The sequence below is a fragment of the Camarhynchus parvulus genome, chromosome 1 (assembly GCF_901933205.1).
Source record: "Camarhynchus parvulus chromosome 1, STF_HiC, whole genome shotgun sequence".
NCBI classification, from domain to species: Eukaryota; Metazoa; Chordata; class Aves; order Passeriformes; family Thraupidae; genus Camarhynchus; species Camarhynchus parvulus.
Window position 1 is genome coordinate 73,633,785 of NC_044571.1, and position 17,804 is coordinate 73,651,588.

General features: G+C 36.6%; 1 protein-coding gene across 1 annotated transcript in view; it reads right to left on the reverse strand.

Annotated features, from left to right (window-relative positions):
- Positions 1-609: 609 nt before the first annotated feature.
- CUL5 (cullin 5) overlaps positions 610-17,804 on the reverse strand; it is a 31,814-nt gene continuing 14,619 nt past the window's right edge. Inside the window, exons 8-19 of the mRNA XM_030945690.1 lie at positions 17,139-17,232; positions 13,843-13,973; positions 12,974-13,081; positions 12,325-12,389; positions 10,173-10,305; positions 9,505-9,636; positions 8,739-8,862; positions 7,849-8,024; positions 7,569-7,730; positions 6,768-6,886; positions 5,375-5,498; positions 610-4,251 (exon numbers count right to left, since the gene is read on the reverse strand). Of these exons, the coding sequence (XP_030801550.1) occupies positions 4,057-4,251; positions 5,375-5,498; positions 6,768-6,886; positions 7,569-7,730; positions 7,849-8,024; positions 8,739-8,862; positions 9,505-9,636; positions 10,173-10,305; positions 12,325-12,389; positions 12,974-13,081; positions 13,843-13,973; positions 17,139-17,232 (1,563 nt within the window). The 3' untranslated portion in view covers positions 610-4,056. The remainder of the gene's footprint in view (positions 4,252-5,374; positions 5,499-6,767; positions 6,887-7,568; positions 7,731-7,848; positions 8,025-8,738; positions 8,863-9,504; positions 9,637-10,172; positions 10,306-12,324; positions 12,390-12,973; positions 13,082-13,842; positions 13,974-17,138; positions 17,233-17,804) is intronic.

Consider the following 17,804-nt stretch of genomic DNA (forward strand, 5'->3'; position numbering starts at 1 on the left):
GTTAGCTGGTGCACTTAAAGAAAGGAGCTGAAATGTAAAAAGAGATTCACATTAAAAGGCAAGAACAATCATAGAAGAAAAGCCATTACATTAAAAGCATTCCTTCAGGCAAGCGACTGTTCCCACATCATGGTTTACTGCAGGATCAGCTCCCTGAAGGTCCTGGTGGCAACACCAGTAACTTTCAGTGACGCACCTTGTAAATAACTTCAGAGACAAATCAACCAAAATATTCAGCAATCCAAGTTCATCCCTGTGAGTTGCAGAGACATAACCTTTTTAAAAATGCCATAAACTAAGTTAGGCAATTCCCAGCCACTTTTGGCATGGTAGGCTTTGATACACAGACTGAAAGACTACAGCTAATCTTTAAATAGAATTTGGAAGACTAAATAGCTCTACGTATAATCTTACATTCGTAAAAATTTTTACCAAGAGAAGAACTGGAAGTCTCCACTTTTGTTTTTTAATTACTCTGATCATAACATCTGTTGGGACTTGAAGTCAGGCAAATTTCTTACAGTGGCAATTTTAGGAGCAGCACCTGAATTCAACTTAAAAATTTTGTAGGGTGAGACACCAAAATACCTTGCTAAATGAGTAGTCTTTTAAATTACATTTTTATTTTGCAAGAAAATAAATTATACAACTTAAAAAATAAAATTCAAAAATTAAGCAGTACATCAAAATAGTTCAGCTGGACTGCCATACAGAAACTACCACCATTCAAAATTGTACAGCATTATTATCTTGGTAGTGGCACACATTCAAAATTGTAAATACCATACGGAGATAGTTATTACAACTCAGGAACCCGAGTTTGCTCAACACTCCAGACTACATATAGTGTATATGACAGGAAAGCTTTCATGTATTGTTTATTTCACAAATATGACCTTAAAGAATTACAAAGATAGCATCCCAGTCATTTAGATGAAAATAGAAAACAGTTTGAGATAGCAAATCTTTCTGTAAAACTATCAAATCTTTTTGCCAATTGTATTTTTAAAATTTGCACTTTACAGGACAATGGCATCCCAATGCAGATAAATGCAAGATGTGAACATTCAGAACATTTATATTAATTTTAAAAAGATGAAAATGAGAAAGTCACATTGTCATTTGGAAATGTAACTGCATTACAGTCATAACGAAAAATAAATGAGTAAAAGTAGAAGCTAGGAACACCAACTGTGGAAAGAGGAAAATGGAAGACTTCAGAATTGAAACTGAGAAATTGAGATTATCATCAAGTTGTTGGGACAGAGAAAGATTTAACAGTATTTCTTAATTAAACCCATTAAGAGTGACTTCCCCCCTGCCCTTTCTACACCAGATTTCACTCCTTAGCTATTCACCGTGGCAGTGTGTGTGGCAACGTGTTTTTCAGATGCAGCACCTCCTTAAGCTAGGTCTTTGGACATATATATTCATAGCTAAAAATTGCAGCCTTAAAAGTGCGTTGTTGCCATATTGCAAGTGAAGAATAGTTTTCATTTAGATCTGAACTCTACCCTCCCCAAAAGAACAGCTTACCCCAGGTATCTCCCTGTGCCCCAGGTGATACTAGTTTTAAGTGCATATTGGTGAAGTGACCTGATGAAGGATGCTAAACGTGATTCTGCATCTTTAACAAATCTGCTGGTGACTGTCTTAGATTTCATAAAAAACCCGACATCCATTTCTGGTATATATTTAAAGAAAAAATGACCATGTCATAGGCACATTACCAATTGTATTTCCATCCCAGGTTTTGAGAAATGTATAGGTAACAATCAGGTTGTATTGTACCTATTAGTTGAGGGAATGTGTAGCTCCTTAGCTTTTAGCAAGCTTTTCCTTTCTGCATACATTCCAGCTTCCTAAAGAGTTGTATCTGAGATGCAGTCCCTTAAACTTCTCTCTCAAATCTAAACCAATGGCTTAAAAATTAGCATTATCCCCTTGGCAGCTCTTTCCATGTGACCATTTCACACCTTTCTTCTCTGGTTAAGGGTTGGAATTTTTCATGTTGAGGAGTGTGCTCAGACTGTCACGTTCTCCCCAGTTATCCCAAGTAAATATTTATTATTTTAAAGTTACAAAGACTGAAAGTCTTGCAGCACAAAGTGTTTTATTAGAATTTTGTTTTCTAATGTTCAAATAGTTTCATTGGTTAACTACACAGAGCACCACTTCCTTTTGATTCTGAATTGCAACACCACAAGGCCAACATAAAAGATGCAATATTTTTAAACAGCATCTACTTTTGAGTATCAATAAAAGCATGGAACACAAGCTGTAGGATTTCCATCAATTGTAATTGGCCAGGCCTTGATTTCTCCATCTCTTGGTCATGAAACCCTCGCTACCAAAAACTTCTTACTCAAATAGATGTCGAAATATATACTGTTCTCAGGCAGTCACACTGGCATTTTACATTAGTAACAGAGCACACAGCCTGCTTAAGGGTGCAAACAGCCATTCTTGGAGAGTTTGCTTTTAAACCACTCCTCCAGCATACTTTACCGTAACCATGTGAAAGTAAAACTCCTCCTCTTACTTACTGGAAGGCTTTCTTTTTTGACTAAAGTTAATTTTATCCTCTTCCCCATTTCATCATCAAAGATGAGGCCTTTAGATGTCATAGTTCAACTGGTTAATTAAAAAATAACTTCACACACTTGTAATTTATAGAAGAAATATTCATACAGAACTGAATAAAGCGCAACTTACCTTTGTCCTAAGACAGGCACTCTGCTCCTATGACTCATGGTATCAACTCCAGTACGTGCTGGGACATTTCTGAACAGCAGAGAGTAGGGCAGTGCCAAATGACTACTTCAGATGATTGAGAATGGAAGAGGTAACATTAAGAAGTTGAGATTCCTGATGTGTGTTTGGCACTCTCTCTACATACACTGAACAAGGTATTTTTCCTTAGCATTTTATCATTTTCATTAGAAGAGTACTCCTACCCTACCAGTTACCAAATGGAAAGCAGAGGGTTTGGTTTTCATATAAAGATGTTGACTAGTCCAATTGAATTAACCTTGCATGTATACAAAAGTTACCACTGAGGAAATAGTACAGGGATCTTCAAGTGTTATTCTCTTTCTGCGGGAGTTGTGCATAAATTACTCTTTAATGCATCCTGATATATGTAGTCATACTGAAATATTTGGAATATAAATATTAAATGTACAAGGAAATACACTTAATATTTCTGTTCCTATAGCAGACCCACCCATGAAAACTGCTTTTAGAGTGAAGTATCATTCAAGAAACTTTTACCTTGTCAAAAAGGATTGTAGCAAATCACCCATCCAAATTAAGGTAATAACATATCCACTTGTTTGCAGGAAACAATTTAAAAACAATGATCTCTTGCTTAGGGAAAAATATCACCGATGACTTGGAATTACTTTTATGTCACTTAATGTGTTAATTATTAAAATCCAGTTACTAGATTGAAGCACTGCTCTAGCAAACAGGTTTTAACTGTAACAAATATGTATCAGTTGTGACGAATGTGTTTGTGTGTCTCAAATGTTATTACATGAAAAGGATCAGAGATGGACAGTACATTACTCGGTTGATCCAAAACACAAAAGTGAAAGTGCTACTTCTAGTCCTAATTGCATTTAAAAAAAAACCAACAACCCAAAAACCAAAACCAAACAAAACAAAAAACAAACCCAAAACAAAACTAATAGCAGTTCCTCAGTGCATGAATATTTGAATATTTTTTCCTTGTGCAAGTACTGGTCATCTAAAAACCCAAACCTGTATTCTTCCTGGTGGGTGTAAATCAAATCTACTTTAAAAAGTTCACAATGGGCTCTTCATGAATGCAAGTTTCCCACAAAACAGCATGCTGTTAAAAGTGTGCAACATGAAGGGAATGCCATCATGCTAGCTGAATGAGATTGGCAAAATATAGTCCTCTGTAAGGTAAGGCAGGGATTTTAATATGTAACGAAAGTCAAAACAAGTCCTTCTGCAGCACAAACTGTTGCAGCTGTCTGTCCAAGCACCCTTCCATTTATGCTCTCAGCATCCCGCAGAGTCCTCCAATTATGCCATGTATATAAAGGTGTTGATATCCGACTCATCTCTTCTGATATATTTGTGCTCTATAAGCCACTCGATTTGCTCTTTTATCATTTTCTTTTGTGGCAAGAACATGTTTTTCAATATTTCTACCAGTTCAGTCTGAAGCTGGGCATTAGTAATTTTCTTCCGCATCTTCATTATTTGGATGATAGCCTCCTAGTGGGGGACAAGAAGGAAAAAAAATTATTTCTAAATGTCTGGGTGAAGCAACAAAATGAACACAGCATTAATAGGAGGCTCCTGGTAAGGCAAGACAGCAAGGAAATCTGTATTTTTCCTTAGAAATCAGAAATATGCTGCATTTTTTTAGCCTATATAGAACTGCTTTTACAAAGAAGCTGATAAAGGAAAAGAATGAAGCACTGGCAAGATGCAACAGATATAAGACAATTCCAGTCAAAGGAGCAGTTTAATCCTATATCTAGAGTGTGAATTGCTCACTAAAACCAAATGTTCACTCACTCCCTGAGCAGAAGTTGCAGTTTCCTAGGTGACTCGTGATATACCTTGTTAACATTTCACTCATTTCCTAAGTACAACCAGGCATTAACCCTGCTGCTGCCAGAATGGTTACATCATGTTACATCAGGTGGTACAACTCACAATGTGCATGGCCTGCAATCCAACCTGACTGATAGAACAGACCTGAAACTTGAAGGCAAAATGAGACTCCATTGTATGTAATGATCCCCGATGCCTGAAAAAATTCAGGCTTTTTTAAAACTGTCAGCTCAAAAGATTTAGCATGAGCAGCTTACTATCAACCACAGAGCAAGAAGATGCAGTTTGTACAGCTAAGATGCACTTTTCAACTTCTCCTCTAAAGAGAAGTCATAGTACTGTTATTACAGCATGACTCCACCTCCAAGATTATTCTCTTCATACAGACCAAAGAGATCTCAAGATCAACAATGCTGTTTATTCATTGTGGCGGCCAGGGTCAGTCAACTTTACCAATCTGCTGCTATCACCCACCCACACCACCATATGCCTTCACCACTTGCGTAATATCTGCTTTGTCCTCTTTGAAGATGATGACCTGGTACTTCAGAGCAGGAGGCTGATAGCTACAAGTGCATGAACACACATGCAGAATCAGGTATTCACAAGGATCTAGAGTCATACAGCAGAAGTGACTTCCAATGGGATTCAAAGGCACCCATTTCATACATCAACATCCAATGGTGGGCAGCATGTAATGACAATACAACAAATTACAGTAATGATAACGCAACAAAAGAAATAGGTGAATTTTGTAGTCTTCCAGCAGGTTACTTGCCTGGGTTCGCAATATTCTTAGCTGGACTATTCCTTCATTCTCCTCTTCCCGCATCCTCTCTGTAGTAAGTTGCAATCGACCAATCAAATTTATCTTACCCCTTTTCTGAACTTTAGCGTTTTTTCTGAAAAAAGTTGTATTGCACGAAAGTGAGCAAAAAAAAAAAATACAAACCCCAAAACTTTCAATTAATTAACAGAATTCCTGTTAAACTTGAACTACAGCAGCAACAAGTACTATGGCACATCAGGTACCTATAGGTTATTAGCTTAAGGCAGTGTGAGAACTGCCTGACAGATCAAAACTCAATGCCAATGTCTCCGCACAATGAAACCTAAATAATGCCAGAAGCATTACAAGTAAATCCAGCAGCTGAAACAACAGAATTTCAGAAAAATATATTTCAATTTAATTATATAAATGTAGGGTTCTCTGGAGGAAACTTTTACAACAAAGTTCAGGAAATATGAATAGTTAATATTCCATCAAAGAACCATCTGGGACAAAACCCAGCTATTCCAACAAAGAAAGCTGATGGCATTCCTCAGTGGTCACCCACAAACTTTCTCTACAGCCTGTGTCTTCTGTCATGTCCTATCATCATTTCCCAAAGTTCAGAATCCTGATGACAGGAATAAGCATTATGGCCCTGGGCATGAAACTAAGCCCCAGGAAAGCAGATTCATCACTTATCTCTTTCTCCACAGATCCAGATGTCCAGCTTCTGCTGAGAATGAGGCACAGAATCTGAGGTTCCTAGCAAGGAGCCAGTTCTCATCATATACATTGAGAGTAGAGGCAAGCAGAAGCAAGTAAACCACGCTGAATGTAGTATGTATCACTTAGACATTCTCTCTTAGTATTGTCTTGTGCTCGAAGGATTTCAAAGCATCAATAAAAGAGCACTGCAATTCTCACAGAAATAAAGACACTCCTCTCTGGGGAGAGCCACACCAAAAATCCTGGCTCTTGACAGCACACCACATCATTAAGCAGCTTCACTTCCTTTTTGTTAACTTATCAGTGTTTCTGAACTTCTATGTGTGTATAATAATCAATACAGCACTACTGCTCTGATTACAGGCTGTCTTCCATGAAATTTTATGGACCTACTGCTAACTGGAACATAGCAAAGCCTCCAATTTTGCACTTTGTCCCTAAGTGTGTAAGAAATTTAATTTCACAAAAATTAGAATTATAAAAACATTTGTTTGAAGGGGTTGCTGGAGGTCATCTAGTCCAATCACCTACTTGAAGCATGACTATTGCCAAAATAAGGGAGTGCAGGGCAGCAAAGCATGTGTCTAGGTTCAAGAACAAAGGTTAAGTTAAAGTGAATTCCTTTAGTTATAAAACAGTACATTGTTATTTTACTTTTCAAACATCATCTTACATTAAACTGAACTCCTGGTTCACCGAGAAGAGGGTTCCTTCTGTAAAGTCTTTGGGTGAATTGACTTGAGGTTCATATAATAAAACCTGACGTTTCAGCTTTGGAAATGCTACAAGAGACTACAGAGAAAAGGGAAGGGGGAGAAAGAATGAAAATAAAACACCAGACTTTCTAAATGGAAACAACTACTTTCTACAACCATAATTCACTGCAGTACTGACTGTAGTGAGGGAACCACATAGCCTTGTTTGGAACTAGTAAAATCAGAGAGGGGACAGAGTTTACCAAATCTCCTTCTGAAATGGGTTAGTGTAAGCAAAATCATACAAAGCAGTAAAACACACAAACTCATGGCTACAGAAGTGGTGTTAAGTCTGACTTACATGATTTCTCTCTTTATTCATGAGCTAAATAATTAGTACTCTGCTAAAGCAAACATTGAAGTTATTTTTAAGGAACATTTACCACGTGTCACTAATTTCCTAGAGTTAGACCAGACCCAATTGACAATACACAATTGTAACTCTCTGCTTTAGACAGCATATGGTCAAAAAGTTCTTGCAGTTTCCAAAAGTGAAAGTAACTTGTGAAGCAACATTGGGTAGAAAGAACATGTCAATGTAAATGGCTGTGTGTGCTCAGCAGCAGTGCAAGGAGCCAGCACTACAACTGATTAATTATCAAGAAAGGCGTTCACATTTCAGTTTCAAAGTGTTATCAGACTGTGCTTTAAAAGTACTAGTCCAGTATTTCAGAGTACAAAAATCAAGAAGCAATCTGTTTCAAGAGAAAGGGATATACCCATAAAGTCCTCCTAAGTTCTGCATCAGGGAGCTCAGTTGCCAGTTTAAGATTTTCAAAGCTGATCTTTTCTCTGGGTCTTTGGTTCCACGCAAACAGCACAGCCAGCTGAAATGTTGTAACCTCCAAGTCATACTGGCCAACCTCATTCTTAAATGTTATCTGTGAAGAGGACGAAAATTTTACTGATAAGCCTGTATGAATCACAAGCTTTCTTACTGTTATAAATACACAGAGAGTGCAGTTGTTAAGACTGATATAATGAAAACTACACACTTACAATTCCATTGGACATGAGGTGGTGCCAGTGGAGTTTTCTACCACTGTGATTCTTTTTATAAAATTCTTCGACCTCTGGGATGAGATCTTCTAATTCCGTGGGGAGTGAGACAAACACTTTTTCAGAACTTCGGGACCAGGCACCAGCATTTAAAATTTTAATATTCACAGAGTCAGCTGTAAGATGATATTGGATGATTATAATCTCCAGGTATAACAGATAGCTAAACCAAAATGTTTTGGGTTTTTTTCCTACTCTAAACACAGCTATGAAGGATTGAATTTTCAGAAAGTTGCTGAGTGTCTACCTACTTAAACATTAAGGCACTCTATGCATCAATGGCTTTCTGCCAGCAGCACTGATCAAAACCTGTTTTTTCTCTTGCTGCTGCAGAGCTCCTTAAACACTGGTGCAGCTTTACAGCTGATGCTTATAAGCACTGCTCAAGAGTTTTCAGCATGGCAGGTCCAATGCTTGATGTTCCTCAGCCTCTCTCATCAGTGAAACAATCTCAGAATATGATTTATGGCCTCCATAGTATGCATCCAGCTCTCCTGCTGGCAGATGAAGGAGGAGCACAGCATGGAGCACTAGAAGAATGATGAGGGCATAAAAGGAGGTAGTTCAGCCATTCACCTGGCTGATGCCAGTTCAAGCCCCTGCTTGCAATTTGTCTACAAGAGAAGGGAATCTTTATCTACGAGACTGCTGACAAGAAAAACCCAAAACAACTCACAGAGTGATACAGCTCTAGTATCAACTGCAGGAGAAAGCAGAGTCTACAGACAATCGAGGGGCAACAGGGCCGTGTTCAACCTGCAGTTGATGTAATTTTTAACCTAAGATTTAACAGAGCTATTTTTCACTAAGAGAAATAAAAAGTAGCAAACCTGGTAAAGCAAGTTTATTATTTTTGTGCATTTCTTTGAAAGCCTGGTTCAAGTCTTCAGAGACTTTGATATCCTGGAACATTCTAGCCAGCTTGTTTACATAATCTGCTGGCATTCCCACTTCCTACATAAACAAACATAACAGTAAATATGACATAGAAACCTATGAACAAAAAGTTTTATTTTTAAAATAATAAGCTCAAATAAATAAAGAGCATAAAGAAGTACACTGGTATCACCACTTTACAGTAATAGTGAATCCGCAATGCAATATAAAGGGGTTTTTGCATAGATAAGTTATGCCTTTAGTTATGCCTTAAAGGCATATGGTGATTATTTTAAAGAAATTCAAGTGCTGAAGAACATATGCATGCATTAAAGAATCCATGAGTTCTGAAATTTGAAGGAATGTTTCAGGCATGCAAATAATATTCTAATCTACATAAAAATTCAAAATTAGAATGCATCTCAAATTATTTACATAATTAAATAAGTAATTCTGCATTTTGCTTATATGGAATATATGAAACCTTTAGATAATTGCACGTGAAATATTTTAAAATCTGTCACTGGCACTACTAGAGAAGAGCCAAAGAGTTTTACTTTCACTAATTACTGTGATAGAAGGGAAGTATTAAGATGCCCTGAGTGGCCTGCTATCAAACATAAAACTCACCTAAGTAAGAAAGATATTTAAGTTTAAGAATGGAATATTAATTAATCACAAGCATGAGGCACAATCAAAGAAAGATGTGATACTACTTACTCTGAGCCATTCCACCATATTCTCCTCAATTTCACTATCAGCTGATATATCTAATATCAGACGTCTCGTTAAGTGAGCTTTGTGATATCTCATGAAAACATCTTTATTCTGTACATATTTAAGTACCAAAAGCTGTCAAAAACAGAGTTAAATATATTTATTTGCATTGTCAGCCAGACAAGTCTGAATGCTGATCTAAAGGCACTGCAGACTATGACGAGAGAAAGGCTACTTGACATTGCCTTAAGAGCAACTGAGTTAATACTGTCATAGGCAGCAGCAATGAATGTTTCATAATATCACACCTTCAATTTCTTAGTTTTTCAAACATCAAGAAATTATCTTAAATCAAAGAAGACATTGACACTGTGAAAATCCCCTGTATTATTTTCTAGACAAATATTAGTTACAGTAATATGTTACAGTCTCATATAGGCGTTAATTTAATATACCAATTTTGTGAACCAACACAGGAGACATGAAACACTGAATGATTTACAATATTTAAACACACACACACACTTCATAACATAATAAACTCTTTTCTTTACTATCACACCCCACATAACTGCTTTTGAAGATCAAGGCCTCAATCCACATAAGGAAATAAATTAAACCAAATAAATTCCTTCTTCAGAATAATTGTGAAATAAAAAGCAAAAACATACCACTTCTTTAAGCTTTGCTTCAATTTCTTCAGAGGTTAGTTTTTTGCTTAGTGGTGTTTTTCTTAGCAACATGTCACAGTAATTAGCAAGAAGCTCAGGGCATTTGGATTCAGGCTGTGTTTTCAATCCAACACTAGATAAAAGAAGAACAGTATTTCTTCCAACCATACAGCATCCTGCTATTCTGGAGTAGTCACACTGTTAACAAGACAGACTGCTCTCTCCTGATCCTCTTGGCAAGGATCCTGGTGGTGAATTTATATGTCGTTAAACTAATGAAAAATTAGGGATAACACCCTTTCTTCTTGAAAGAATAAATACTGCCAAGCACTTTCAGAAAGCTTCTACAGCTTATTTTAACTAATTAAAATTTTAGAACTGTAACAATGAAGTATACAGGTGAAACTAGAGTGTGAAACAACAAAATATTGTATGGAAAGAAATATTCCAGTAAAGAATTAACAAATGCTACAGTGAAATGTTTCACTTATCTCCTCAGTATGCTGTAATGAGTTCTCAAGAACAACCTCCTGCACCACACTTCACAGACTGCAAAACTCAACCCATCTAACACCTAGTAACAGGATAAAATTATTTCATCACAGCTATAAAGGATGGACTAACAGCTAGGAGATTAAATGCATACTAAAGTTGAACAAGATGCTACAGTAGACAGATTGGGGTTCTTCAGAATTCATCAATCTCAGGTCATGCTTTGAACCTCTGTCTAGACTGGTGAATAAAAACAAATGGCAAAGACCAATCCCTATTCCTAGAGTCAGATAGCACCAACCTGACTGCTACCCAAGGGCCCACAGCAAGCTCAGGAATCCATTTTTCTTGCTCATTATTTCAGCCTCTCATCAATTAGTATAGACAGGGCTAACACTCTTCAGACAACTTGTCCTTTTTTTGTTTTAATTCATGAAGCAGCTTGCAGGCTAATGTCTTCTGCCCTCCTAAAGACCATTTGAAGTACAAACAGATCACAAGTCTTTTGGCTATTACCGAAGACTAAGCAAGATGAAGTTTCATTCTGCTCAAACCAGGCTGCATATCTAGACAACTTCAAAGTGCTTGGGAAGAAGAATGCTGAACAGAAGACCACCACAATTACAGTGGTTTCTAAGAAACCACTAGGCTGGGTTCACTTTAGGAGTGAAACAGTTTTGAATGAGGTATAAATTGGGATGGTCTCAGAGGAAAGGAAACTATTAGAAGATACCTGAGAAACTCCTCTACCTTACCGACACCTATGCAAAGTATACAAAGCAGGGATCCAGTCTTTTGTGACAGCATTTCTCCAATAAATACAAGGAGAAAGAGTAAGCCCTATTCTGGCTTGCCATTATCCGAAACCAAACCCAGAATATGAACCAAGATGCTGGACAGATATTTATAACCATCCACCCCTAACTAGAATCAATTGGAAAGGGAAGCTGGCAGCCCAGCTACTAAAGCTTTGTTTCCATAGTAAAGCAGACGACAAACTATATATAAGCCATCCCAAGCACCTAAATAAACACAAGTTCCTACTCAAGTGGCACATCACATGGTAAATGTTAACAATCAATTAACTGACTGCTACCTTCTCTTGGCTGAGTTAGCAGAGCAGGCTCTGTAAGCATGGTCCTTCTTCTTGAGTCACGCAGGTCTGCCTAATCTACTGGAAGTTGTTTAAACTAACCTGGTTAATCCTGCACTGAAACAAAAATGCAACAGCTGGACAGGTCACACTCACAACTGGCACAAGAGGAGGTGGAAAACAGCTTGTGGATGGTTACACCTTAATCAGCCACAGTTATTCCCATGAAGATTACTGCCTCATTTTTCCCCAGGACCTTTGCTGAAGTTGTGGCAGAGTTATACAGCTGAGGTTTTTGAAATTAATAATCCAGGAAATCATTATAAACTTCAGCTAACAAACTGACTCATGGTTTAAAAGAACAGATCCCCAAATACTACAAATAAATTTAAGTTGAACCAGGCTGCTATTCACTGATCTGCTTCCACACAAAGAGAGTCTTACCAGAGGTCAATAAGCAATCTGAAATTCCATAATGCAAATAGCACAAAACCCTTTTAAACACAGCATTACTTTTTGAAGAGACATTTTAAAAACCTTGATTCACATAAAGTTTACATGGCTTACCCCTTCTGCTTCAATGGCAATTCAAGTTTAAATATTGTAGCATCATTCACAACTGCTTTGTATGCCTGAAAAAGAATTAGATTATTGGTGCTTCACTCCATTTCTCATATGAATTGCAAAGGTTGTCTCTCTTTTTACACTACTGTAACATGGAATCAATTCAAATTTTTTATTAGCCCCAAGCTTGCAGATTCTATTTTCAGTTTGAGAGTTCAAATTCTATGACTCAATTTCCCAATAAACTGATGTTTTCCTCTCTTCCACTAACATACTAGTTTCCTTCAAATAACAACTTAGCAAGGGATTCCATGGAGCAGGTTGCACATCTGAAGTCATGACACAAATACAAAGTAAATTCCAAACACAAATTATTCCTGAATCAGACATTACGGTTCTCAATACAAAGGTCATCTTCTGATGTGCTCTACACCATTACAAAGCTGAATATATGCAACTTTATGCAGCACTGTAACAGAAATTGAAAGCTCCTAAGTTGGTAGTAAGTTTCATCAATATTTTAGTCTGCATATTTAATAGAGTAATAGCAGCTTCTAAATTTAACAGTGAATGCACACAAGGGTTTTGGAGACATCATAACACAAATTGCAACAGATCTTACAGTGAACAAAAGACCAGCAGAAATACATACCTTATCTCTGGCAGTAAGAAATCTTGGATCATCTTGAAAAGCTTCTTTAACCAACTTGCTAAACCGATTAAATAGCGTGAGCAATTGCTCTACATACTTCTCAGAATCCTAAAGAGGCAAAAATCAAATAAAAACCCAAGGTTCCACAGAATTCAGTGTGAACATATATGTAATTCCCTAATTTGTAAAAATGCTGTGCCCTAAAAAACCTGCATACTGTGAATTTACATTTTATCTTTAGTCTCTGGATCGAAGAGCTCTACAGCATGTAGGCTTAAACACAGACTTTCAGGATAGTATTTCCAATATAGAAAAAAAAATTTAAAACCCTGTAACTTTCTAATACTATACAGTAACATTTTATTTTAAAGGATGCTTTCAAGGATCAATAAAAGACAAACGCCACATTCTAACTGCTGCAGACACTTAGGCCTCCCAGTCCCAGAAGAAAAAAGATGATAAAAAGCTGAAAAAGTACAGTGGGGAAAAACCCCTTATCATATCCACACTAAACAACCACTCTTAGACTGAAAGCAAATTTCAAATTTCATCAAGAAGTTATAACTCTGGGAAAATTGATTAGGCTTTTTAAATTAAGATTCCAGCATAATTGTATTGTATAAAGAACCCATGCATTTAATTTATAACTTTACTGCAAATTAGATTCACTTTTTAAAGCCACAACTGAAAACAAAGAATAAAAAGCTATCCTAAAGACATTTAAAACTTTCAGTAGACCAAAATTTGATCTCTAAACATAAAATCTTAAAAATTATTTCCATTCATGCATTTGTCCCAAAAAGAGTGACTATTTAACTTCTGGCAAGCTGTTTTCCTGTTGTTATTTTACTAAAACCCAATACACTTACAGTAGTAATAGTTTCAGCAGCTGCTACCATGTCTGCAAGTCCAGCACTAACAATATGTTCTTCCAAATCCTTTAGCATAGGCTCTATGCCATTTGGAACTTTATCCATCAGTGAAAACATTAAATGCAACTCTGAAAGATACAAGTACTGATGAAGGCACCAGTCAAAGACATCTACAAAACCCAAATATACTGCATTTCTCCTAGGCATGTCTCAAGCGGAACATGAAATATGTGAAGAATGGATAATTAGCTCATATCTTAAAAAGAAAGATGTCTTGAGTACTGTTCTAATTCTGGTCCCACAAGAAGATTCTTTTGAAGGCAAAACCGGTATATTTATTGCAATGTAATACTTGCTTATGCATATAGTATCTTATATAGTATGCTAACGCATATAGTATCACAAGCTTGAATAAGACCCCCCTAAAACCAATGCCAATTTGGATTAAGTCCAGGTTCTAACAAATTGCCTTCGAATCCCTGGCAAGAATGTCTCTCAGTTGGAAGCCTACAGGAGTTTATGCAGGGAACTGTATGGATTCAAGACATTTTTATATTTTAAACTAAAGCCAAACACACCTATCCTTGTGTATGTTTCAACACCACTTACAATGCTTTGTTTTATAAAAGCTTGCAAAGTTCTGAAGTAACCAAAACTGACTAATGCAAACACTGAACTCTTCTTCCCAAAGAGTTTATTTAGTTTTTCAGAAAGTTACCAGCACAAAAACTTCAAAATGTGATGCTTTATTTGTCTACTCTTTTGTGAAGATATTTCAGTACTGTCCACAAAGAACACTGGGATTAAGGTCACCAGATTGTTATAAAGAGACCACAGAGATTTGAACTCAGCTTGGCAAAGGACTTTGCTTCATGAAGTAGAACAAATGGACACTTTTTTTTTGTCAGAAAACAAAATTTATAGATTCACTTAGTTCTTCAACGTTATGTCTACTGTGAAAGTGGAAAAGTCAGAGGCCCTGCCTTTTCTTTCTCCTCTGCATTACTTTTGTCAGCAACAAACATCAAGATCCCATCACCACTGAGGATGAAATATGCTACCACATCTGTACCGCAACAGCTGCTGCAGAAGCAAATAGAAAAGCACAGAGAAGAAAAGAAATCCTTTTAGAACATAACACAGCAAATTAGAGAATGTAAGCTACAAACAACATCGAATAAGAACTTGCAATGGTACTACAGACAACTCATAATGGGCTGAATTCCAGGAACCAGAAAAAAAAATGTAGTTGGAGGCATTCTCAGTGCAATTAAATCTGCTATAACAAATGGCAGCACTGTTTTACATACAAAAAGTCCAAAAAGCTCGACTTTTACTGGATCTTTTAATCTAGGCTTTTAAAAAGAGCAAGAGAGAGGAAAAGAGGGCAGAAAAAGAGAAACAAAAATATATGTTAAAGGGCTCTACATCTGCTTCTGTACAGTAGTGATGCCATAAATATTAAAAAAAAAATCAGTGGTTTCTCTTAAGAATCAGTAGCAAAGGAAGACTCCAGGTGCATCCCTAAGACTGCAGAATCCAAAAACCCATCATTCTTCAAAGACAGATTTCAAAGTAACAAAACCAAAAGGAGTATTTTACTGGAACTTCTCTCAGAATATATTATGACACTGAAGAGTAAAGAAATCAATGCTGTAGTTGTTGGGGCACTTAAAGTCTGCTTTCATTCTGTATTCATGAAAGCCAAGCATACTTTTTATTTCTGTTGTACTTCAGGAATAAAATTTAGGCCTCCCTTCCCCAATACTACAAGCAAACAAAAACACAGAAAGTCAGTTCTAAAGTGTTTGCAAGTTATGACATTTTGATAGATTTTAGTTGAAAAATATTATTCCTTCCTGTCTTTGCACAGCATGTAAATATTACTTAACACAGTAAGAGTATGTGCCCAGCTCATAACCAAAAATCTCCATCAAAACAGCCCTTTTTTGTCAGTGCTGTTTAATAAAGAAAACATCACTGAATTCTTTGGGGCAGATAATATCAGCAAGTCAGATGAGTAAGCAAAGCAGAGCAGAGGACACTATCAGATGTATACATTCCTATGCATAGCTCCAGTCTTTAATTACGTTTCAGCCATCTGCACCTGCACCCTTCATTGAAACATTTGAAGCAGTTCTTACAGACTGAGTGGAAGTGCCCTGCAACCACAGGCAGACACAGCCACAAGAGAGGGCTCTGTGCATAGCTCAACAGGTTTCTAAAGAAAGGTCCTTGGGCAGATGAACCCTTCTGAAGCTCTGTATTTACATCAGCCTCCTGCATTCTCCCAAAGGCTGTAACATATACTCATAAGAAGTTTCACTGCTTTCTACATTTAGCTCTGGGCTATTGCCAGAAATCATGCTGCTAGATGAACAGATCAGTATGACATAGTTTTGAGGTCAAATATTTTCTTAAATGCTGGCTTTAGAAGTGAGTATTTTCTATAATATTCTAAGTCATAAAACAGTTTCCTCATTTCAATAGAAATGAAAACCTCTGAAGACATTAGTAAATATTCCCTGGCCGCAGGATATCAAGACCTCAAAGAAAAATTAACCTGTGATTTCAGTTTGGTTTCTTTTTTTCATTTTTTCCTATCTGAATTACAACATTTTAATGACATATTTAGTTTGTTTTATCATACTAACTTCTCAAATTCTGGCAGCAGAATTAAAAAAAATCTTTTGAAAACTTTCAAAAGGCATGCAGAGCTAACTTTCAATACTCACACTGATATACTGGCTATAAAACCCCATGAAGAGCTTGCAAAGATTTGTTCATTTGACCTACAGGTCCTGCATCAATAATCAGAATAAGAAAATTTTCTCCCTGCCTTTCAGAAAAAAAATCTTTATAAAAAGGGATGTTTCACTTTTTTCCCAGGTGTAAAGAGGTAGTGGGGTGAAACAAAGAGGAAATGTTTGTATGTGGAGTACTCAAAGACAAAGTAAAGACATATGGAGCATTTACCAGAGTTGGTCAATATAATGCAAGTAAGTGTAGGAAAAAATAAAGAAAAAAGACCACAAAATATTTTCTTTCAAACAAGACTAGAGCTATCCACTCATTCAAGTTAAAGTATTGTGTACATCAATTTCAAAAGTGATAGGGAAAAATATGAATCAATGATGGTAATTTTTTGTGGGATTGTTCATGTGCAATAATATTTTTATATGAAAAACTACCACCCTCTATTAAAAACAGTAATTTGATATATCTACACACAAATCTATTTTTATGCAGTTCATGCAGGGTTCACCCTGCACTGCTCTTGAAGCTCCACTTACTTTCTGTTTCATTTCGTTTGATCATGCCTTGGCATTCAGCTAAAATAGTCTCTTTAAAAGATGTCACCAGGGCATTGACGCAGCACTCCATGAGCTGAAACACATTAAACACAGGATTAGCTCAAGCAGCCACCTGAACTGTCTGATGTGTCTCAAGTTTGCCATGACACAAAATCTAACCTGTTCTCAACAATTAGCTCTAAAAAATAATTAACTCATTCACTGATTCATAAAACTATGTGCAGTTTGAGTAGAATCTACACAGGAACCATATTTCTTCAAAATGTTTAGGTTAGTAAATGTGGCAAAGTCTCCTCCAAACCATCAAGGAGCTTAGTATTTCTGTCGACTCTTTTCTCTCAAGGGAGCCACCACTTTTGGAACAGTAACTACCCTACTTCATTTCCAAGTATACATCCAAGAGCTAAGAATAGTTCTCATTCCAGCATACCCTATTTGGACCAGGCTGGATGGCTTGAACAAGGCATTAGATCTAGAACAGAAACTGCCTGTACATGTCAGGACCATCTCTCCTTTGTCAGCCTGTTTATATGGGCTACAATTTATACCTGTGCAAAATGAATGACTCACAGCTTAAAAAAAGGTGTAAAGCACATTTTCATCAACTTCAAAAAATGATCAGATTTAAAAGGTATTTATTTAAAA